Source organism: Strongylocentrotus purpuratus, unplaced genomic scaffold, assembly GCF_000002235.5.
Source record: "Strongylocentrotus purpuratus isolate Spur 01 unplaced genomic scaffold, Spur_5.0 spur5_scaffold_4, whole genome shotgun sequence".
In the NCBI taxonomy this organism is placed as follows: Eukaryota; Metazoa; Echinodermata; class Echinoidea; order Camarodonta; family Strongylocentrotidae; genus Strongylocentrotus; species Strongylocentrotus purpuratus.
The window spans coordinates 32,713,747-32,737,710 of NW_022145610.1; the positions used below are offsets into that span (position 1 = coordinate 32,713,747).

The window sequence follows — 23,964 nt, forward strand, 5'->3', positions numbered from 1 at the left end:
CTACATACAGAGGGGCATGGAATTCAATCCAAAGTAGTGGTTTGAACTTTGTAATCTTTCGAGAGTCGTTTATACTATTTTTTAGCATGGATGTCAACTCTTCATCTACGAAGTGATCTCTGAAATGACATCTCAGAGAGAGATTTATCACTTCTGTATTATGTAGAGATTAGTCTACGTGGTAGGACATAGGATTCAGTAGGTGAATCTTTTTGTTATGTGTACATTACTATAAGTTGTTTACTGGCTTCATTAACAAATGTCATTGCATATTATTAGAATATGTTAATGGAAATGTTTTAATGCAACTAATTAATTTCAATCCTATATCCTCTACATACATAGGGGCTTGGAATTCAATCCAAAGTAGTGGTTTGAACTTAGTAATCTTTGGAAAGTCGTTTCTATTATTTTTTAGCATGGATTTCAACTCTTCATCTACGAAGTGATCTCTGAAATGACATCTCAAAGAGAGATTTATCACTTCTGTATTATGTAGAGATTAGTCTACGTGGTAGGACATAGGATTCAATAGGTGAATCTCTTTTATATTGGTATACTACATCTATAAGTTGTTTACTGGCTTCATTAACAAATGTCATTGCATATTATTAGAATATGTTCGTATAAAGTGACAGGAAGCGTCCAAGAACGAACATTTATAGCAGGATCGTTTGGAATAGTGTGATAAAGAGGACAAGTGCACAAAGTGACATTCGATTTCCATATAAATCGCACATTTTAAATCCATTTGCATTTCAAACCTGGACTCACGCCAAAGAGGAGAAAAGTTTAAAGGTAAAGACCAGTTATGGTCGTGCGATTGCATTGTGAAAGAAACTTTGTGGAATCGATCAGAAAGGGTTGATCATCTAGCATCTAGCATCTGCAAGGTTCTGGAATCATCAAAATGATAAGAAATTTGGCCCATTCTTCGTAAAGTTACAAGCACTATACACAGAAAGATGTAAATGGGACTACCTTATATCTCTCACAGACCATGAGAGAAACAAATTTACCAAATATATGAATTAGTAGGCGGTTTCCCGGCAAATTTTTTATCATCATGTATTAGTCAAAACATATTCTTTCACATGATTGGTAATGAGAGCTTCCATTTCATTTTTTGAAATTGGGGCGTTTCCAATACTGGTCTTTACCTTTAAGTTCACATGTGTTCTTACAGATAAAGAAAAGGTGGAAGAGTACGGGTTCTTTCTTCTGTGTTATAGAAGCTGCAATCGGCTCCGGATTTCAAATTTAGCCCCTTGTTTTGGAGAAATCGTGAATATTTGACAGTTACACATAAACACGGACAAGGATTTCCAAGTGTGCTTCTAACCTTCCAGCTTATTTAACAAAGAAAATTTGAAAGTTAGTAGCATGAACGTAGTTTTAATCAAGATTGACAACTTTCCCACTCTTTTTAATTGCAGTTATGGCCTTATCAACGAGTACACGTTATGCAATACCAGCTCCTTCAACAGGTTGTGCAGGTAATAGTCTTTTTTTATATTTTACTTTTAGTCTTTAAACGTAATAATATCATAGATTGATAGGTCTCTCCCTCTCTCCCTCCATCTTTATTTATCTCCCCTCATCTCTCTTTCTATCTCTGTCTCGATTTATGATCTCTTTGATCTCGCCCTACCCCTTTCACTCTCTTTCTCTCTCTTTCTCTCTCTCTCTCTCTCTCTCTCTATCTATGCCTTACCATTCTGCCTCTTTCTCATAATTTTCTCAATGTCATTCATATATTTGTCTCGGTTCGTATCTCTCCTTTTTTTTTCTCAGTAGAATGTTTATTGTTCATGATTTTCTCATATCAAACTAAACAGACAACTGGAAAGCAGTTCATCTAACAGTCGCCTATCCGAACCTCACCACATTGACTATCATATCTGACGAGTTCCATGTTTCGCTGGTCGTCGAAAAGGATGAAGCTGATAACGTTGACATGCGTTTCTGCATGTGGGACAGCGAAAAGGTAGATTCGATAGAAACGTGAGTATCGATTTAAAAGACTTCGAGATGAAGAAACTAGAAATGGTTGAACACTTCCCCGATCTGATATTCGATGCACTATTCCTAAGCAAAACTGTATTTTCTTTCTAATTCCATGCAGTGAAGTCACAGTTTTCTAAGGTCAAGAAGATGCAGTTTCTACACCATTCTACCTGATGTACGATACTATGCACACGACGTAGAGCAGGATATTCGATTTAAATGGACTAAAACCCTTTTTTTGTGATTACTTATCTCATACAGTGGAGTCGCGGTAGCAGACGGTTTTGGTCAAGGAGATGCTCTTTCTTTTACCACCTTACCTGATGGACGATACTGTGTATACGGCGTGGGGCTAGCAGAAGCGAATATGGACAAAGGAAAATGGGAGTGGTCGCAGGGATCATGTCCGAAAGGCTTTGAGTCAGGTATGTTGCTAAAAGATTATGTTAAGGGCTGGTTCCACCTGATCAATAACTATGATGATATAGATCATCCAAAAGGGGGCGGATCCGAGATTTGCTAAAAAGGGGGCACGATCTGACAAGCAACAACAACAAAAGATAGGGGGAGAAACGGTTTCTTTTCTAACGCAATCCCATGACGAGTACCCTATCTCATATTTAAATGGGTAACAGGCAATTGCTAAAACATAGAGTACCGAAGTGTGCCATCATGCAATGTTGTGCTAAACAATGGTGTGGTGATCACATCAGCCCAAACACTTAATTTGCCCTGCTCCAGTCCGTTGCTTGAATGATATCGCGGTGAACCTCATGCGCAGGTGAGCGAATATGTCGTTAGCATTTCGATTCTCTATAGTTTGGCGTCATTGAACAATTATGGTAAAGCTATTTGAAGCGAATGAAAACATGGAAAATGGGAAATTTGAGAAGAACACATCAGTCACTCCGTAATCTTTTCTGACAACTTCATTAGAAAAGTCAACATTTACCAAGCTTTCGAGATTCAATCATGAAAAATGGGGATAGTAGAAAATGAAGAGAAATTTAGATCTTGATAATTCCATGTAAACATCTTTATCCATCATTCTTAAATAATCATATTTTATTTTTATTTTTTTCGTTTTCAGGATTTGTTATAAGAAAAATAGACGGTTTTTGTTAACAAAAGAGCATGGAAATAAGATTTATTCGGTGCTTAAATTCCGTAATCTCAAAATGTCAATATTAGGTGATAGGTAATCGGCTTTGATGGATGTTTCTTTGCCGAAAGATTTGTCAGTCTTTATCGATTGAAATACGGGCAAATATGGATGGAAACCCTGATTATGATCAACAGTGCATGGTCACAAGGAAAAGAGATGAAATGTCAATTCATCGTTACAGCTGGTCAATAACGGATTGAAGGTTTTAAAACGTGGGTAGCTATAACATTAATTATTCAATTGTTTATGTGATGGCAAAGCGTTTGATGATTACATGATTACTAAGTCAATGCGGAAGAATACACCAGTTACACCAGTGAGGCCGACAGCAGACCGAATTTTAAAAATTAAACAAATTAAACAATTAAAATTGGAATGAAAACGGCCTTAAAATTGATCAGTTTTGAGTTTGGCGGTGTGACTGAGCATTTTGAATATTTTGGGAAATAATTCCTGTACCCGGTTTAATCCTAAGTGCCCCTTCCTGCTGACAATTAGTGCCCCCCCCCCCCCCCAAAGTGAAACTGTCCCTTTTCATCTGATATTGGTTCTTATCATACCACTTCATTCATTAAAAAAAAACATGATATACATGTACAAACGAAGTGCCCCTTCCAAGTAAAACGCTTTAAAAAATAGCAGTTGTGTATATTTCACCATTGCAAAATAAAGGACCCTTTTTATTTCCTTAGTTATTTGATTGATAATTATGCTTTTGAAACGTGACAGGAGATTTAAAAAAAAAAAAAAAAAAAAAAGATCAGCGACTCCCACTGGTTAAAGATAAAGACCAGTTATGGTCATGCGATTACATTGTGAAAGAAACGTTGTGGAATCGATCAAAAGTATTGGTGTGTACTGCAAGGTTCTGGAATCATCAAAATGATAAGAAATTTGGCCCCGTCTTTGTAAAGTTACAAGCACTGTACACAAAAAGATGTATATGGGACTACGCACACGTGCACGACATGTGCGTGTATCTCTCACACACCAATAGATAAACTAACTTACCAAATATATCAATTAGTAGGCGGTTTCCCGGCAAAAATTTGATCATCATGTATTAGTCAAAACATACTCTTTCACATGATTGGTAATAAGAGCTTCCATTTCATTTTTTGAAATTGGGGCGTTTCCAATACTGGTCTTTACCTTTAAGTAAGGTCCAGTAGGACATAAAGGGCATGTAAGACGTGAGATTGTACTATCATTAGATATTCCGCAAACGTCTTTCGTCGCGATAAGCATGCCGAATGTGAAGCTGTGTTGTGACTGCAATGTGACTCAAAAGCCCCTAGGGCCTTCATCGACCTCATGTTGAAATTGATACCTGATCCAATCCCATGTGCGATGTAATTAGGCCAGGTATACTTACCCTAGCCCGTAGCCATTGTGACTTTCGAACAAAATATAGATCCAGGAATGTGTGCATCTTCATATTTTTAGGATAAATGTTCCCATGTCATGCCTCCCTTATGGACTTTACGTGTCTGTGCATTACAACGATATTGCAATTATAAGAACATGCTTGTCAAAATAGTATATTGATGTAATTTTAATTACCCTTGGAATTCAATTGGACTAAGTATCGAGCGTGTTGCATGCAAATTATATTGAAAATTAAATTGTTAACTTAAGTCTATTGATTTCGTACATTCCGCATGTGCAACAGCATATACAGGTATTTAATAGGGAAATTCCCCAAAAGATCATTTGAAATAATAAGGAGCTGTAAGTTGCACAAGTTCTGCTTTTCTTTCGTCCCTCGTTTTTTCATTACAATAAATCGATACATGATTTTGCCTCACGGGCAATGTAATAAACGCCAAGCGTGCCAAACATGGCGCTCTCTATTCCATAGTGTGCTAATTTCAAGAAATCTCCAACCATTATGACGTCACTGTATTGATGTGTGAAATCCCAATGGTTTACTTGAAATTGAAACAATCTCGCCTAGAGGTTGTAAATCATAGGTTATAAATCAGAAGTTGTAAATCAAACAGGAATAAAGAAACGGGCACGAAAGAATTTCATGATTTCTCATTCATCACTTAGAACATCGCGTTCGAATATAAATAATCCATAAATGAAGCCCGCTAATATAGATACATTTCATGATTTCTCATTCATAACTTATAACATCCCGTTCGGATATAAATAATCCATAAATTAAGCCTGCCAATGTAGATAAATTGCATGATTTCTCATTCATCACTTATAACATCCCGTTCGAATATAAATAATCCATAAATTAAGCCCGCTAATGTAGATAATAGGGAAGAGGGGCACGTGATCCCCCTCCCCCGCCCCTATTGGTTGAAAAGCAAAAACAGAATGACAAGAAAAAGGGCGGGTGGGAAAGGGGGAAAAGTGATATGACAAGTAAACGCTACCACTCCCTCCCGCACCCTACCCCTAATGAATGGTATCGGTCATTCGTATTTCACCAATCGAGTAAGTTCAGTTGAGATTAGGGAAAGTATTTATGAATTTTGAACAAGAAATAATTAGTTTTAGGATATCCTGACAGTAGGCCAACACAGTTTTATCCGAAAATTTCAGATAAAAAAGTTATGAGAAAGCGAATTTAGATTTGAAATATTTTCATGCGTGACTACGAATGTCCTTTTGCATTTTCATTCTTTGAAAATGAAAAAGTGTCATAATTTGATATCTAAATTTAAAAAATAACATCAAAATTGCCCTTAAAATAAAACCAAAAAGGGAAATGATTTTTTTTAAGATCATTTCCTAACTTGATCCTGAAATATTGCGTGTCAAATTTTATATTCGAGAAACCTGTCATTAACCGATTAAAGTAAGGGTTGATCTAACTTAAAATGGGGCGTTATGCATAAGTTATGCAAATAAGGTGCACAGTGTATACATTTTCAAAGCGAACTATCTTGCCTGATATACTTATGTGTGCGAACATGGTTTTCTGTGATAAATTTGCCATTTTTTCCTTTAATTTAACCCATTTGACCTATTCTCACCCTTAACGAAAAGAACCACTTTCGAGATTTCCGAGTTAGGCGCCGATGACTCGGGAGAAACACTCGACATAAAAAAAATCACTCTTAAACTTGAAACATATATGCACTATTCATCTTCAGGAAGCCATCCACAAGTCATATCTTTCTCGACACGCAATGCATCTTGTCTCTAATAATATTTATTCCCCATACATCTCGAGCTTGCAAACTGCATCCAAATGACTTTTAACGATCACAAAAAAACGAATTTAAAAAAAAAGAAAAAGCTGTTTCCCCAAAGATGTTTTCCCCAAAGATGAGATTCACGTGGCGTAATGCATTCCGCATTCAATTTCATGTATTGCTCTAGATTTTTTTTCGAGCTTTAGTTTGCAAATTTGTATCGTTTAGCTCAAATTTCTCCCTTTTTCCATCCATAATGGTAATCAGAGATTCCCTTGTGATGTGTTTAGAGTTTCATCTCGGGCATTGCTTTTTTTAGCCGAATTTCTTTCTTGGAATTCATGTGCCATAAATCCAATAATTTGTTATGAACGCATTTTAAGATTCTTCATATGGTAATTCAATAAAATGGGGAATTACACGATTGTCGCAAATATTTACATTTTCGCAATACCAATAATATTTTTGTATGTAGGCCCTAAGGCTTTTCCCATGGGTTACATTAGTGGTGATTTTTCCAGTTACCTTCGTTTGGTAAGAAGGTCATATTTTGACAAGCGTGAAGTCTACCGACATTCTCTCAGAAGTATAAAGTCTTTAAAAGTGCTCGTTTCCCATATTTTTTCTTCGTTTTTTGCCCCTGGGTTTGGAGCGTCAAAACCTGAGAAACATTCGATGTATCTAAAACAGTTTTCAGCTATCCCTTCCAATGATACATAATCATTTTTGTTTGTTTAATCTCTTCATTATTGCAGGTTTCTCCACATTCCCGTTTCGCACATCCTCCGCCCTCCCCGACAATTTCATCAACAATCTTGTGCCCATCCCGAGCCCGTTTTCGCTGTTCCGCAAAAACAACACCATGGTCCATTACTGTTGTACACAGAACGGTGACGTCAACATACCCATCGAACTGCCCTTCATCATTCCGTTTTTCCTGTTCCCGCTCAGATCGAAAGAGTGTCAGAGAGTTAGGGGGATGAAGCATCGGTTGGAGTACGTGATCTGGCCCTCGATGAAATACAATGGCGGAGTGCATCCTTACACCAATGACACGCATTTTGGAGAAAATACATTCTACTATTGCTATTATGAGCCTGATAGTAAGTTTTTAGCCTAGAAGGTGGAAGGTAGTGGCGAAGCTACGAGGAATAAGGGGGCATGAACCCCCCCCCCCCCCCCCCTCTCAATCCGGTGGCCTAGTTAATTCGTTTTTCTACTCCGGTACCGCCAATCCCTCCCCGATGCCAGTGCCCCCTTTAATAGCTCCGCCCAACGTTTCGCCACTGCTTGAAAGTTGTTGTCACCTTGATGAATTAAATTCTGTTCGTACTAAGTACATATAAAAAGGAAATTTATATAGCTAAACAAATTAATATCAACCTAACAAAATTAATCAACGTAATGGTAATTTAAGTAGTGAGTAAAGTAAACGAAAAGTTGAAAAAAAACGTTTGGTATAAAGCGTTGTTTCTTCTTATTTTCTTCAACTAAGTTTATTTTGTATATGTACATCTAAATGATTTTGTGAGTACTCTGTTTTAAAGAGTATGAAATAGTCAAGTAGTTGCCTTGTGTTTGTGAATGTATGGAGGCATTTTTTTTCATAGGTTTTTATTCATTTCTCTCGTAAAGAAAAAATGTACATAATTTATAACATTGTATACAAACTAACAAAATAATTTTAACATAGGTCTTAATAAACTTAAAAATAAACTTTTACAACTACATACAAGGTTCCAACTAAAGTTACACATTTACAGATGAAAAATATTCACATAAACAAAATTATATTTTCACCAAAAAACAAAATCGCAAATAAAGTTTCTACTATTTTCTCGACCAGTTTTATTATAAATCTAAAATGATTTCTTTTCCACAATATTTTGTTTTCCTCTTAAATTTCCTTTAGAGACGAAAAATATATCTATATAAAAAGAGAAAGAGCTAGAAAACACCTACTACCCCCGCCCCACACAACATTTAAACACATACCAAGTACAACAGTATACAAAAAACACACCAACATAGAACGAACAAACAAATGAAAAAGAAAAAGAAAAGAAGAGAGGAAAAAAAGAAGAAAAAGCAAAGGTAGAGAAGAGAGGAGGGTCTGGAAGTTATATATTGAGAAAATTAAAAACAGTAAACATTTATTCTAAGCTTCCCAAGGCTTCCCATTTCCTTAAATGAATTGAAAGTGTGTCTCTTTCCAATGAAAGTTTTTTCTCTTCATTTCTATTTTCCAATAATCTATATTCTATTTCTTTTGCTTTTGGAGGGACAGGGTTTCCCTTCTCTCTACTGTGGAAAATCATATATTTAATCAAAATCAAAAGGTATGCTAGCGATTGAGTATCGGTGAGGATTTATTATTTTAAAACAGCTTAAAAGAAGCAGAAAAATAGCAGCTCAACCCACCAAAATCGATTTCGGTAATAATAATTGCATGGCCCTCAGGAATTCCGCGAAGCGTGATCGAAATCCACTAACTCCATTTTAGACACCTTTTCCAGGGAGTGTTTAGCCCCCAACGACCGCAATTATTATTATAGTTATTGTTATTATTGTTAGGCCTATTGTTGTTGCTTTAGTTAGGCTATTATTGATCAACACAACTTCTACCATTTGTCATATTTTTACTAGCGATATAAATTACTGTTATTTAGAAAGGAGAATGGCATTGTATGCATTCAAAAACAAATCTGAAGTCGTAAACCCGTAGATGCCTTCATTTCATTAAATTATTAAAGCATTTATTATGCCTCTCTTGCTCATATTCGTTTCCATGGAGACCGAATTTTATTCGAGCAAATAAGATGGAAGGCCTTTTCATCTTTCCAAGCCGCTGAATAAAGGTCATTATATAAATTATAAAATTATGGGTGGGACGCCAGTATAAGTTGTCATGTGCCTTATTTCTTCCTCGGCTATATTCAATGATAAAGCCCTGCGAACGGGGCCAGGCAGGCAATATTTTCATTTTGCGGTGATTGGGGGCGAAACATTCCCTGGAAAATCTGTCTAAAATTGAATTAGTGACTTTCGATCAAGAAGTTTATCAAGGAATATATCCCTTTAGAATTTTAGATTGATCACTCGTTATAGGAGATTTCTCTTTCTATTCCTTTCTCCTTCTTTCTCTCTCTCTCTCTTTCTCTCCTCCCCCTCCCCTCTATCGATACCCCGTGGCCGAGAGAGAGAGAGAGAGAGAGAGAGAGAGAGAGAGGTACTAGGGTAACTGGTTAGAATATTGTCGTCGTGGTATTTAAGTCACGCATGTCACTTAAGCAAGGCATTTAATAAGTACATTATAAAGCGATGGGCAAATCTTCATTATTGTCATCATCATCAAGCATTATGTCACGTGATTACCTTTTCTTTTGCAGCCCTTGCAATGGAACAAAATATCGTCATAGCAACGTACACAGTGATGATAGGAACTCCAACTGTCACCTTCATCGTGCTATGTGCGTGCCGATTTACTCACAGAAAACTCCGAAAAAGGTACGATTTTTTTTTTAGAACGTGTAGTATCAACAGTCTGAAAATGTCAGAGGCTAGAATCAACAAGAATATTAGCTCATTGTGTCGTAACTAAGGAATTCTCAACATTTCTTTAAATTTCTCCAGAACAATATTTGACACAATATATTTGATGCCGATGATATTCAAATAGTCTTCGTTATCAGCCCATCAAGCAAGTGTATAAGCTCACACCTTAAAAAAAAACACCAAAGATTTGTTTTCGGAAAAATCTCAGTTATTCTTGTTGTGTTCCCTTCATTATTTTTGATGCTGTAGCTTTGATGATGATAACATTTCAACTTCTTCTTTTCCAAAACGTGCGTTCCGTTCCGCTTACCTGCAGAATACAACAAACTGTTCTTGTGATTTCTTATGTAAGACCAAAAACACAGGCACAGACTTGATTGTGTAAATTCTTATTCTCATTTAAAGATACTATGTCCCTTTTGTAGCCAGCATTAAATTCTGTAGAACTTTGCAGGAATTATGAATATGTCATGTATGTCCTATCTGTGAAATTTAAATGTTAGCAAATTATGCAAGGAAACCCATTTACTTGCTAGACTTCACTGTCAGACACTATTGAGTGACTGACTGGCTTTTTTTTCATCTTTGGTAATGACATACATCAAATGAGCTGTAAAGGGTACATGAGCATTTGTCTACATCAATAACCCACTTCTGGTAATGGCCAAAATTAAGCTAATTGAATCTTTGCGCAGCATAAAACGTACGACCATTCGGTACAATGGCAGGGCTCGAATTACCCACCGGCAATCGGCAATTTGCCGCCATGCCCCTCTCACTGGCCGGAATGCCCTTTTCAAAATCAAACCGTTTACGGCCACAATATTTTAATCCACAAAAGTTTTGCCGACATTATAGTCATCGTAAGCCAACCCGACTTGTAATGTTCAAAAAGGTTTTGTTGCCCATACGGAGCTCTAAAAACAATGATAGTCGGCAAGGTTTTGTTGCCTCTCCGGAGCTCTAAAAACAATGATAGTCGGCAAGGTTTTGTTGCCCCTCCGGAGCTCTAAAAACAATAATTACCGGAAGGTTTTGTTGCCCCTCCGGAGCTCTAAAAACAATGATAGTCGGCAAGGTTTTGTTGCCCCTCTGTAGCTCTAAAAACAATAATAGTCGCAAGGTTTTGTTGCCCCTCCGGAGCTCTAAAAACAATATTTATCGGCAAGGTTTTGTTGCCCCTCCGGAGCTCTAAAAACAATAATTACCGGAAGGTTTTGTTGCCCCTCCGGAGCTCTAAAAACAATGATAGTCGGCAAAGTTTTGTTGCCCCTCCGAGGCTCTAAAAACAATCATTATCGAAAGGTTATGTTGCCCCTCCGGAGCTCTAAAACAATGATAGTCGGCAAGGTTTTGTTGCCCCTCCGGAGCTCTAAAAACAATGATAGTCGGCAAGGTTTTGTTGCCCCTCCGAGGCTCTAAAAACAATAATTATCGGAAGGTTTTGTTGCCCCTCCGGAGCTCTAAAAACAATCATTATCGAAAGGTTATGTTGCCCCTCCGGAGCTCTAAAACAATGATAGTCGGCAAGGTTTTGTTGCCCCTCCGGAGCTCTAAAAACAATGATAGTCGGCAAGGTTTTGTTGCCCCTCCGAGGCTCTAAAAACAATAATTATCGGAAGGTTTTGTTGCCCCTCCGGAGCTCTAAAAACAATGATAGTCGGCAAGGTTTTGTTGCCCCTCTGTAGCTCTAAAAACAATAATAGTCGCAAGGTTTTGTTGCCCCTCCGGAGCTCTAAAAACAATATTTATCGGCAAGGTTTTGTTGCCCCTCCGGAGCTCTAAAAACAATGATAGTCGGCAAGGTTTTGTTGCCCCTCCGAGGCTCTAAAAACAATAATTATCGGAAGGTTTTGTTGCCCCTCCTGAGCTCTAAAAACAATAATAACCGGAAGGTTTTGTTGCCCCTCCGGAGCTCTAAAAACAATGATAGTCGGCAAAGTTTTGTTGCCCCTCCGAGGCTCTAAAAACAATTATTATCGAAAGGTTATGTTGCCCCTCCGGAGCTCTAAAACAATGATAGTCGGCAAGGTTTTGTTGCCCCTCCGGAGCTCTAAAAACAATGATAGTCGGCAAGGTTTTGTTGCCCCTCCGAGGCTCTAAAAACAATAATTATCGGAAGGTTTTGTTGCCCCTCCGGAGCTCTAAAAACAATGATAGTCGGCAAGGTTTTGTTGCCCCGCTGTAGCTCTAAAAACAATAATAGTCGCAAGGTTTTGTTGCCCCTCCGGAGCTCTAAAAACAATATTTATCGGCAAGGTTTTGTTGCCCCTCCGGAGCTCTAAAAACAATGATAGTCGGCAAGGTTTTGTTGCCCCTCCGAGGCTCTAAAAACAATAATTATCGGAAGGTTTTGTTGCCCCTCCTGAGCTCTAAAAACAATAATTACCGGAAGGTTTTGTTGTCCCTCCGGAGCTCTAAAAACAATGATAGTCGGCAAGGTTTTGTTGCCCCTCCGAGGCTCTAAAAACAATAATTATCGGAAGGTTTTGTTGCCCCTCCGGAGCTCTAAAAACAATAATTACCGGAAGGTTTTGTTGCCCCTCCGGAGCTCTAAAAACAATGATAGTCGGCAAGGTTTTGTTGCCCCTCCGAGGCTCTAAAAACAATAATTATCGGAAAGTTTTGTTGCCCCTCCGGAGCTCTAAAAACAATAATTACCGGAAGGTTTCGTTGCCCCTCCGGAGCTCTAAAAACAATGATAAGTCGGCAAGGTTTTGTTGCCCCTCCGAGGCTCTAGAAACAATAATTATCGGAAAGTTTTGTTGCCCCTCCGGAGCTCTAAAAAACAATAATTACCGGAAGGTTTTGTAGCCCCTCCGGAGCTCTAAAAACAATGATAGTCGGCAAGGTTTTGTTGCCCCTCAGTTGCTCTAAAAACAATAATTATCGGAAGGTTTTGTTGCCCCTCCGGAGCTTTAAAAACAATAATTACCGGAAGGTTTTGTTGCCCCTACGGAGCTCTAAAAACAATTATAGTCGGCAAGGTTTTGTTGCCCCTCCGGAGCTCTAAAAACAATAATTACCGGAAGGTTTCGTTGCCCCTCCGGAGCTCTAAAAACAATAATAGTCGGCAAGGTTTTGTTGCCCCTCCGGAGCTCTAAAAACAATATTTATCGGCAAGGTTTTGTTGCCCCTCCGAGGCTCTAAAAACAATAATTATCGGAAGGTTTTGTTGCCCCTCCGGAGCTCTAAAAACAATAATTATCGGCAAGGTTTAGTTGCCCCTACGGACCTCTAAAAACAATAATAATCGGAAGGTTTTGTTGCCCCTCCGGAGCTCTAAAAACAATAATTACCGGAAGGTTTTGTTGCCCCTCCGGAGCTCTAAAAACAATAATAGTCGGCAAGCTTTTGTTGCACCTCCGGAGCTCTAAAAACAATATTTATCGGCAAGGTTTTGTTGCCCCTCCGGAGCTCTAAAAACAATAATTACCGGAAGGTTTTGTTGCCCCTAAGGAGATCTAAAACAATGATAATCGGCAAGACTTCGTTGCCCCTACGGAGATCTAAAACAATAATTATTGGCGAGACTTAATTTCCACTATGGAACTCCTAAATTAATTGGCGGGACTTAATTGCCGATACGGAGATATGAAAGAATGTCTTCATCCAAATGACTGAAACGTTTGGCACAAAAACCGTAATGACTCAGGCTTAGTTTTTCAATCCATCCTTTTTATTTGAACCAATCAATATCGGGAAGTTTTGTTTACCCATCGTTGGTTCAACATCTTTACTTCGCGTTGTGACCTTTTTTGGTGCGTTTACACAGTTTTTAATCAGTGAAAAACTTGGATTTTTCTCGGGAGGAGGGTCTGGAATTAAATCAGAAAAGGATTAGGAGTCGAGATAATGGTACAAAGAATCGTCTTCTTTCCCATACATTTTAATTAAAACGTCATAGCTTCCGCCCATCGCGCGGGAGGGGTGTGAATTGAGTTCAGAAAAGGATAATACCGGTAGTCGAGATCGAGACGAATCGTCTTCTTTCCCTAATAATTTATTAAAAGCGTCTAAGCTTCCGCGCTTCCCTTGGAATTCAGAAAAGGATAAAGACTCAAGAACGGTACAACGAATCATCTTCTTTCTCTAATAATTCAATGAAACGTCAAAGGGGGAAACTCCCCCCTTCCAGCTCCCCCCCCCCCATTTTTTTTTTTTGAAAAGCATTTTAAAGAGAAATAGAAAGAAAGAGAGCAAGAAAGAAAAAATAGTTAACTACCAGTTTCTCAACAAAATGAGGTATCAAAAATTGCTCATCTGATCGTAATTAAACGCCTAAAACCCCTGAGCTTCCGTGGGCTCTGCCCCCGGGACCCAACCAAGGGCCCTTTGGCAGGCCTCTTGATACTCATCTGACTGCAATTTAGTGCCTAAAACCCTTGATCTTCTGGGGGCTCCGCCCGCTGAACCTCACGCCAATCAGTGTCCTGCCAGTGTCACAAATAAAGTATAAAAACATGTTCATCTGACCGTAATCAAATGCTTAAACCCCTGAGCTTCCGGGGGCTCTGCCCCCTGGACCCCACTGGATGCTAATCTGACGGTAATGTAATGCTTTAAACCCATGGGCTTCTGGGGGCTCCGCCCGCTGGACCTCACGCCAATCACCGTCCTGCCAGTGTCACAAATAAGGTATAAAAATATGTTCATCTGACCGTACTCAAATGCCTGAAACCCCTGAAATTCAGGGGTTTCCGCACCCTCGACTCCACCAGGGGCCCTGAGGCGGGCCCCTGAATGCTTATCTGACCGTAATTTGCCTTCAACCCACGAGTTTCCGGGGGCGAACAAGGTATCAAAAGATGTTCATCTGACCGCAGGCACGTAGCCGGGGGGGGGGGGGGGGGGCAGTGGGGGCGCCCCCCTAAAAAAAGCCAAAAAAAGAGAGGAGAGAAAAGGAAGAGGACGTATGAAGAAAAAGGAGCAGACAAAAAACATTTTTGAAATTCAGACAAGGATTAAGAGTCGAGAACGGTACAACGAATCGTCTTCTTTCTCTAATGATTTAATGAAACATAAAAGCTTCCGCGCTTTGCGCGGGAAGGGGAAAACTGTATTCATGCAGGCGAGGATTATTTTCGAGAACAGTACAACGAATCGTCTTGTTTCTCTAATAATTAAATTAAATGTCAAAGCTTACGCGCTTCGATCGCGCAGGAGGTGGGGTAACTGAATGTAGACAAGGATTAAGAGTCGAGAACGATACAACGAATTGTCTTCTTTCTCTAATGATTTAATAAAACGTAAAAGCTTTCGCGCTTTGCGCGCGCAGATGGGGGGGGGGGAACTGAATTCAGACAAGGATTAAGAGTCGAGAACGGGACAACGAATCGTCTCCTTTCTCTAATGATTTAATGAAACATAAAAGCTTCCGAGCTTTGCGGGGGAGGGGGGGGGGATGAATTTAGACGAGGATTAAGAGTAAAAAACGGGACAACAAATCGTCTTCTTTCTCTAATGATTTAATGAAACGTAAAAGCTTCCGAGCTTTGCGGGGGAGGGGGGGGGGATGAATTTAGACGAGGATTAAGAGTAAAAAACTGTACTTTCTCTAATGATTTAATGAAACGTAAAAGCTTCCGCGCTTTGCGCGGAGGGAGGGGAACTGTATTCAGACGAGCAGGCACGTACGCAGGGGGGGGGGGGGGGGTTGGGGCGTTAAACCCCCCCCCCTTCGGTTTTTTTTATGTCTGTATTTTGGAGCAAACCCCCCCCCCTTTTTTTTTTAATGAAACACACACAAAAAAAAAAAAAAAAAAAAAGGTGACCTCACCCCCCCCCCAAAGGGAACAAAATGTCCAATTTTCAAACAAAAAAAAGTGTCCTCTTACCCCCCCCCCCCCCCCCCCCCCCGCTTATTCAGCGGCTGGCTGAGTCGTTGCGATTTTTTTTTTTGGGACCAAAAAAAGTGCCCCCCCCCCCTAAGGAAGAAAGCCTGGATCCGCCCCTGGGTGCACATATCCCCCCCCCCCCACCTTGAAAACAACGGCGTGAGGTGATTTTACGCGCACTTTCAACGTTGGCCTTAGTGCCCCTTAGGATAGATTTGTGCCCCTTTCAGTGGATTTGTGCCCTCTCAAAAAAGTGGCCTTGACCCAAATTTGATGTAATTCGAGGCCTGCAATGGTCTGAAAAATCAGACTATTACTTACTGGCTCTATAGCTCCTAAGTCGATTCGACAACTAATTGTCGTTATTTTGCCACTTAAAGACATTGTCAAGCCCCCTCTTTTATAGGGAAGTTCTAAATTAGTATTGTCTTTCAAATGCCGTTGGAAATTAACCTTTTCATATTTTTTGGCCTGCAAATGGGACATAGTACCTTTAATACTAGAAAGAAACAGCTCCAGTCGTTGAAATTGACCCCCCCCCCCCCCAGCCCTCCATCATTGAGCAACACTGCTGTTTACACTGACTTCACACATCTATTGATCATCAGATAGTCCAAGCTCATTGTCACATATTAAGTGCAAACAAACTAACAAAGTAGTTGAATTCCATAAACCATAGTCTGGTGTTTATTCCCCGCACTGGGTATCAAGTCACGCGTATAGCATATCCATCGCGTACATGCGATCTGACCTCCTGAGGTCACAGGTGTCACATTTGCATAATCTGATACATATTCATTATCATGACATCCCTCCTTTGCCAGAATGAAACTTTATCCTGGTCTATTTTTATACTATAGTTTCACTGAAAATTCTTGTAATATTTCTTTTGTTCTTGTGTTTCAGCCATATGTGAATTACTGAAATAAACATGCTTTGGTGCATTTGCTTTTGTTTCTTCCTTTTTTTTTTTCTTTTTTTTTTTTAAGAACAACTTCTAACAAACAACAAATTTATCTGGTCGATAAACTTTTCCCAAATGTTTTATCTTCCAAACAACTTTGTTGAACAACATAAAACATAACATGCAATATAATATCTTTCATGCAATATCTTTCATGCATCTAGTCTGTGGTCCAAATAAAAGTTCAACTGTTCACTGGATACTATTTGAGTTCTAGTTTTGAGTTTGTGTAAATCATCTGTTATCTCCAAGCGTTCATACGACTAGCTGAAACTGAAGTTTCTGGAAATACTCTCTTCGATGATTGAATCCATTTTTGAAAACTGATCGATGCTCCAACTCAAACTTGTGTTTTTCGCAACACCTATCACATACAATAAGGGCAGCGTTCGGCGTACACCCTTTTACATTGATTAATGTATGTGTAATATTGAAACATATATATCAGAACTTATTATTTTAGCACATAACACAACTTCCTCGTACGCTTGGTTTCCATGGTGCTTTCTCCAACATGTCGATTTCACAAATATGGGCAGCGCAAGGCGTACACCCTTTAAATCATAACTTGGCTTCAACCAATGATTTCCAAACATTTCTCCTTGGCACATGTAGTTTCATACATCACTGTCGCTATTTTACAAAGAGCTCCTCCCCACCATATTGATCTGGAATCACACAAAATCATCATATCGCTTAGGGAATCTTCTCTGGCGTTGTGGTCTACTAGCTGCCATAGGAACGTTGGTGTTTGTTGTCTCTGCTTGGGTATCACCATCTTGATGTCTCTGGTCACCGCCTGATGTGTTGCTCGCTGCCTCTGAGTCTGGATCTCTGGTCACCGCCTCAGGAGTACTGGTCTCCGCCTCAGGATTACCGTCAGACCCTTCAGGAATACCGGTCACCGCCTCAGGATTGCCGTCTGTCCTCTCTGGATTGGCAGCTTCGTTATGAGTGTCTCGGGACATGTATCTTTTTACACTTGATACATTCCTATTATACAGGACTCCGTCAGGAGATTTCACAGTTACCATACTTCCTGTTCTTGCTGTCACTGTATATGGCTGGCTAAAGTATGGCGTGTCTAGTTTCCTCCTTTCATCACGTCTTACTATCACCTTATCTCCTGGCACTATGTCAGAATGTACAGCTCCCCTCTTCAGATCTGCATAGTGTTTTGCACCACTTTTCATTTGGAGGTCCCTGTCTCTGAGTTCCTGATCCTCACTAATGTCCTGGATTTGTGGTAGTTTAGTTCGGATCTTTCTCCCGAACAACACTTCTGCCGGGCTTTTTCCCGTTGTCGAATGAGTACTAGCCCGGTAGACTGCGACGTAAGTCAGCAAGGCCTCTTTCCAATCCTTGCCTTCTGCCTGTGCAATTCTAAGCCTTTTCACTATACTCTGGTTCTGTCTTTCGACCTCGCCGTTGGCTTGGGGCCATTTAGGAGTCACCCGATGGTGGTGAATTCCTGTAATGTTCATGTACTCTGCAAAAACTTCTGAGATGAACTGGGGTCCATTGTCTGAGTATAACGTCACAGGTAACCCATGTCTGCCAAAGATTTCAGCCAGGGCTTTGACTGTCTTCTCTGCAGTGGTTGATTTCATGATTGCATACTCGTAGTATCTGCTATAATAATCAACTACCACAAGTATAGATTCTCCTGTCGGAAGTGGTCCTAGGAAATCAACAGCTACATCCACCCAAGGTCCTGTTGGCAACATAGTACTTCGAATTGGTTCTGGTGGATTACCCCTGCTTGTGATTTGGCAACCATGACAAGTCTTGACGAATTTCTCTGCATCTTTCTCACATCCTGGCCACCATACCTTGGTTCTCAATTTTGTTTGGTGCCAACAATGCCCAGGTGTCCTTCGTGAGCTAATGACACCATCTTTGGCCTCTGTGCCTGTGGAATCACCAATCTGCTACCTCTCAGCACACACTGACCAATTATACAGAGTTCATCCTTGATGGGAATGTATGCTTTGTATGGACAATCATCCCATTGTCCACTGTGAATACACTCTCTGATAACTTCGAGTTCAGGATCATGTTCAGATTCTCTTTCGACTTCCTTCGTTGTCACCGCACCTGGCGTTGACTGGACTGCCACAAAACGCACAAAGCTCTCTGCTTCTGTTTCCAACACAGAAGTTCCTCTCGGTTGATCATCCTTCAGCAATCTTGACAATGGATCTGCAATGTTGGACTTTCCTGCGATGTGGACTACCCTGTACTTGTACTGTTGAAGCCTCAGAACCCACCGCTCTATTCTCGCACATGGCTTAGATCTCGGTGAATAAATGACTTCAAGCGGTTTGTGATCAGTCACTAGATCAAACTCTATTCCATACAGGTACGCATGGAATCTTTCACAAGCCCACACAAGTCCAAGGGCTTCTTTCTCCGTCTGAGAATATCTCCTTTCAACGTTACTTAACGAGCGGCTAGCATATGCTACTATCCTCGGGCCATCAGCATGCACCTGCACCAGCACTGCTCCTAAGCCAACTGGGCTGGCATCCGCTATGACCTTTGTCGGTGCATTCAGATCATAGTAGCCCAGGGTCTCTGCACTCATCAAGCTTTCCTTTAGCGACTTAAACGCTTGTCGCTGTTCATGACCGAATTGAAATGGCGTGTCCTTTCTGGTCAGCTTTCTCAGTGGATCTGCCAATGTAGCAAAGTTCGGAATGAACTTTGCGCAGTAGTTGACTAGCCCCAAGAAACTTCTCATCTCAGTTGCAGTCTGGGGTTCACGGGCCTCTGCAATTGCTTTCACCTTGGCCAATCCTGGGTTGAGTCCCTCGCTAGTCAGTCTGTGCCCCATGAAGTCCAACTCAGAGACACCAAACTTACACTTTTCTGCATTTGCAGTAAGTCCTGCGTCCCGCAGTCTGCCAAGCACCTGCTTCAACCACTGTCATGCTCTTTCTGGGTCGATGCATGCACAATGATGTCATCTGATATGTTCGCAGCTCCTTCTATCCCAGCTATCACTCTGTGTATCTCATATTGATAAATCTCTGGAGCAGCATTGATTCCGAACAACAGTCTCTTATAGCGGAACAACCCACAATGAGTGACAAAGGTTGTCACCTCTCTAGACTCCGGATGTAACTCCAGTTGGTGGTACCCCCACTTCAGGTCTATTTTCGAAAAGACCTTGCTAATCGACAGCTCCTGTAGGACTTCCTCAATAGTGGGAATGGGGTGACGTTCTCTTATAATAACCTGGAGCACTCCCAGCTCTCTAGACGTATGTTTGCTCAGTAAAGGTTCTCCCTTTTCTTTAATGACAACAAACTCTGCAGTCGACTTCATCTTGCCAACTTCTACGGTGGCTGTGAAACATCCAACAGTTGTTAATGGTATCTGTGATGTGTACGGATAAAGCCTCTTGGTACTCTTAGTAGATTTGCAGATGATTTTGTCCTTCTTCAGTTTCTCCCACAATATCTGATCTATTACATTGCAATCACTTCCCGAATCTACTATCACTGGGACTGTGACACCTCCAATGATTATTGGGACTTTCTCATGATCACCATTCACAGCAAATTGATAGTACCTCTGATCACGGCCACGGCTGTTGTCATCATCACTATCATGTCCGGGTTCACCTTCCACTTGGCGAACTCTATTCTTATACTTCTTTCCATCTCTGGACTTCCCATCTCTGAATTTTCCTCTCGCCTCACTTGTGCTCTTGGCCTTACTTTTGCACATCGTCGCAAAGTGGTTTTGGCCTCCACATTTCCGACAGATCTTTCCTTTGGCTGGACATGATGCATCCTTCCCAAAATGTCCTTTGTTCCCACATCGGTAGCATTCCAAATTCTTTTTTCTGTCATTCTCGTACGATACTTGATTCACTTGAACTTGTCCACCAGCTCTAGGCCTTTCTCTCTCTCTCAATGACATGGAGTTAAATTGACCTTCAACAGCTTCTAGAGCAGCAGCCATGGACAATGCATCATTTAACTTGAGCTCAGCATTCTCCAGCATTCTCCTGCGAAGTTTATCAGCTCTGCAGTACTGAACTACTTGGTCAAGAATTTGGTTTTCTACATCCCCAGCTACGAAATTGCATCCAATAGCAACCTGTCGTAATTTGGTAACAAATTGGGCAACCGTTTCACCATCTTCCTGCTTTGTTTTCCTGAACAAATGTCTTTGAAACGTAGCATTAGGTTTGACAACATAATGAGCATTTAGGGCATCTGTGGCTTTTTGATACTCATTCCTCTCTCCTTTATTGGGAAGTGTTTTGAAAGTCTCCCTTACCACAGGCCCCGCAGTGTACAGCAACAGTGCTCTTCGTTGCGCCTCCTGGGCCGGCGTACATCCGTCCAGAAAAAGGCCGCGACTATCGGCGTAGGCTTCGAACTCTTCAAGCCAAGCTTTCCACTTGCCGCTGACAATACTTGCACCACCCGTCGGATCGAAGTGTGGAACTCCTCGAAGCGCTAACAATTCCGCTCCAGCGAATGCCATGTTGAAACTTTTCCAGCTCGTAGCCACAGATTCAACATCCAAGAAACATTAATCCTCGTCGCCAATGTCACATATTAAGTGCAAACAAACTAACAAAGTAGTTGAATTCCATAAACCATAGTCTGGTGTTTATTCCCCGCACTGGGTATCAAGTCACGCGTATAGCATATCCATCGCGCACATGCGATCTGACCTCCTGAGGTCACAGGTGTCACATTTGCATAATCTGATACATATTCATTATCATGACACTCATGTCCTCTTTTTATTCTCGTTTATTCCTAGAAAGAAACAGCGCCAGTCCTTGTTGGCGCAAGCGTGCTCGACAGCAACCAGTGAGGCACCCGTCGTCAAGGCGGGGTCGTCGTCAAGTTGAGATGGTGGATGACGACGACGATCACGAATTCAGGACCACTGACTTTGGACATGAACAATAAAGGAGAACGATGATGAGGATACTGTGTGATAGAAATGAAATCATGGAGTATGATTCATTGTAGAGTCGTGATTGGGAAATCGTTAGATCTGCTGTTACTCCAGTTGGTAATTTCGTCATCAACATTCATCAAGTTGGTCTTTGCAGATGGAGAGGTGTGGACCGTGTGGCGTTTCAGTCACACCGACGACACCGACAGTGACACCATACCGAAAATTAGCTGGGATTTGGTTGGCGAACTTGGCGGTAGGGGAAAGTATTTGGTTCGAAGACACTAAACACCAACAAAAAGGAAACAGACCGATTCAACGTTTATATCATACCCTGATAATTAAACAAAAATCGCTCGTTTTGGAATTAGGGTGGGGTCGGTTTGATGGCGTGACTGAGGGAGGCACAGCTGAATTTAAGTCAAGCCGAACTGGTTCAAGGATTAGTTGGTATCTTTTGATTTTACGATAATTTACATCGTGGTCTATGATCGGGGCAGTGGTTCGTTAACAAAGTTCAGGTAAATGGAATAACGTCAAAGATTTTTGATGGAAACTGGACGCGCAAAAACATAGTTGAGGGAGTTTCTGAAGACGATTTATATGGCCCGGTCAGTCTCTGTCTGTCTGTCTTTCTCTTTATCTCTATTATTTTCCTCTCTCGCCTCCCTTTTTTCCCTTCACTCTCTTATTCTCTCTCTCTCTCTCTCTCTCTCTCCGCTTCTCTCTCTTTTTTTTCTTACTCTGCATCCCCTACCCCTTCTCTCACCCCCCCCCCCCCTCCCCATCCCCCTGTCTCTGTCTATTTTTCATTAAAATGTAACGGTTTGATGTCTTTCTTTCTCTCTCCATAAGGTTTTTTATTGTCAGTTTACTTTTGACGTATGATTATAGAAATAAACATTTTTTTCTGAGTTTTTACGACAATGCCCGTCTTATTTCAAATGAATTACTCTGATGAGTTATAATTATGTATCATAATGTTCTTTTCAAACTTTACTTATTAAGTGTGTTGTTTTAGAATTCTCTATGAATGCTATAATTCTCTTCTTATTCACTTTTCCTTTATGCAAAATTTAATTTAAACAAATTCAAGAACTGTAATGTAAAATAGATTTTGTAACTAATCATGTAAATAGTTGTAAAGATTTTATAATTGATTTCATTTTTCCTTACAGTTTAAAATATTGTTAAATCGTAATCATGATGTTATTCATTTTTGTAATAAAATCGCGTGTATTATATTTCTGATAATAATGTCATATTTCAATACGAAAAGATCTTACAGTGTTTCAGCTTACTCCGAGCTACAATTCTGACTTATTTCCTGAACTTGTGTTTTTTTTAATAGGGGCACCTGCCCAGGGTAATGAGCTTAGGGGTGATTTCGTGAAATATGTCCTGTGAAATATGTTCTGTATGATATTCCTTTTATTTCGTTATCCAGCAATCCAAAACTCTTCAAAAAGACCACAGGCTGTTGGTTCAGTTCAGTTCAGTTTATTAAAAAAAACACCAGACATAGCAATCATGACGAACAAACATGATCCAAACTGGGACCCCAAAAAGATATGCTTGTGAGTGGGGCCCCTGGGAAGGATGGACCTCTCGATCCAGGCAGATCGGCAAAGAGACCAACGTGTTTCAAGGATCTGCGCAATTCAAAACATGGAAGATAAAAGAATACGATCATGGATACGATACAGTCTCACGCGCGCAGAGCCCCCAAAACAAGCAGGTCCCAGAGTCCGCCAACCGAGATCAAGAAGTTCATTTACAACAACAAAAACATGGTAATGTACACAACTGATTACAAGGAAATGGCAAGGTTGTAATACAAGAAAGAATGATTAGTCAACGATCATTGAAATTGAAATCGAATTTAAGCATTTATTATCCATTTGGATATCAAGACAATTTCATTATTGGATGACAAAATTGATAAAAAAATATTTAAACATATTTATGAACATACTACAATATATGAACACATTGCTTGGAATATCCTTCAAACATCACGACAAGTAATCAAATTTACTACATCCTTTATCACTGGAAAATTTATTTCATTATTGCACGAAAACTTGAAGGGGTTCATACTTTCATTTCGAACAAATGATTGATGAAACAAGAACTCGGAATTTATTACAAATAGTCGAGCTACCGGTATGTGTTTGTAACTGACACAATGTATCACGAAATATGTCAATGGTACACTAATTGTTATACCATATATAGGCCTAGTTACTTAGTTTCGATTATGTTTCTGTGGGTCACGTGATAACGAACCTACAATACGAAAACTTATTATGATATTATTATAATAGAGTACATTATTTCGATCATGAA

The 23,964-nt window shown here is 40.2% G+C and overlaps 1 protein-coding gene across 2 annotated transcripts; it reads left to right on the plus strand.

The window, feature by feature from the left end:
• Positions 1–1,264: 1,264 nt before the first annotated feature.
• Positions 1,265–22,282, plus strand: LOC100890049. Of its 2 annotated transcripts, none has more exons than XM_030997602.1 (6): positions 1,265–1,496; positions 1,839–2,004; positions 2,269–2,432; positions 7,086–7,433; positions 9,720–9,837; positions 21,479–22,282. In XM_030997602.1, exons 1-6 carry the CDS (start codon positions 1,439–1,441, stop codon positions 21,624–21,626), a joined length of 1,002 nt encoding a protein of 333 aa, XP_030853462.1. In that variant the 5' UTR covers positions 1,265–1,438; the 3' UTR covers positions 21,627–22,282. The 2 variants fall into 2 exon arrangements, with proteins under 2 accessions (XP_030853462.1, XP_030853463.1); XM_030997603.1 differs by having other exon boundaries at positions 1,269–1,496; positions 21,475–21,635.
• The last annotated feature ends 1,682 nt before the right edge of the window (positions 22,283–23,964 follow it).

Coding starts and splice junctions, on each gene's coding strand:
- LOC100890049 (XM_030997602.1), top strand. CDS start 1,439: ATGGCCTTATCAACGAGTACACGTTATGCAATACCAGCTCCTTCAACA. Junction 2,005..2,268: donor AAGGTAGATTCGATAGAAAC/GTGAGTATCGAT, acceptor TATCTCATACAG/TGGAGTCGCGGTAGCAGACG. Junction 9,838..21,478: donor CACAGAAAACTCCGAAAAAG/GTACGATTTTTT, acceptor ATTCCTAGAAAG/AAACAGCGCCAGTCCTTGTT.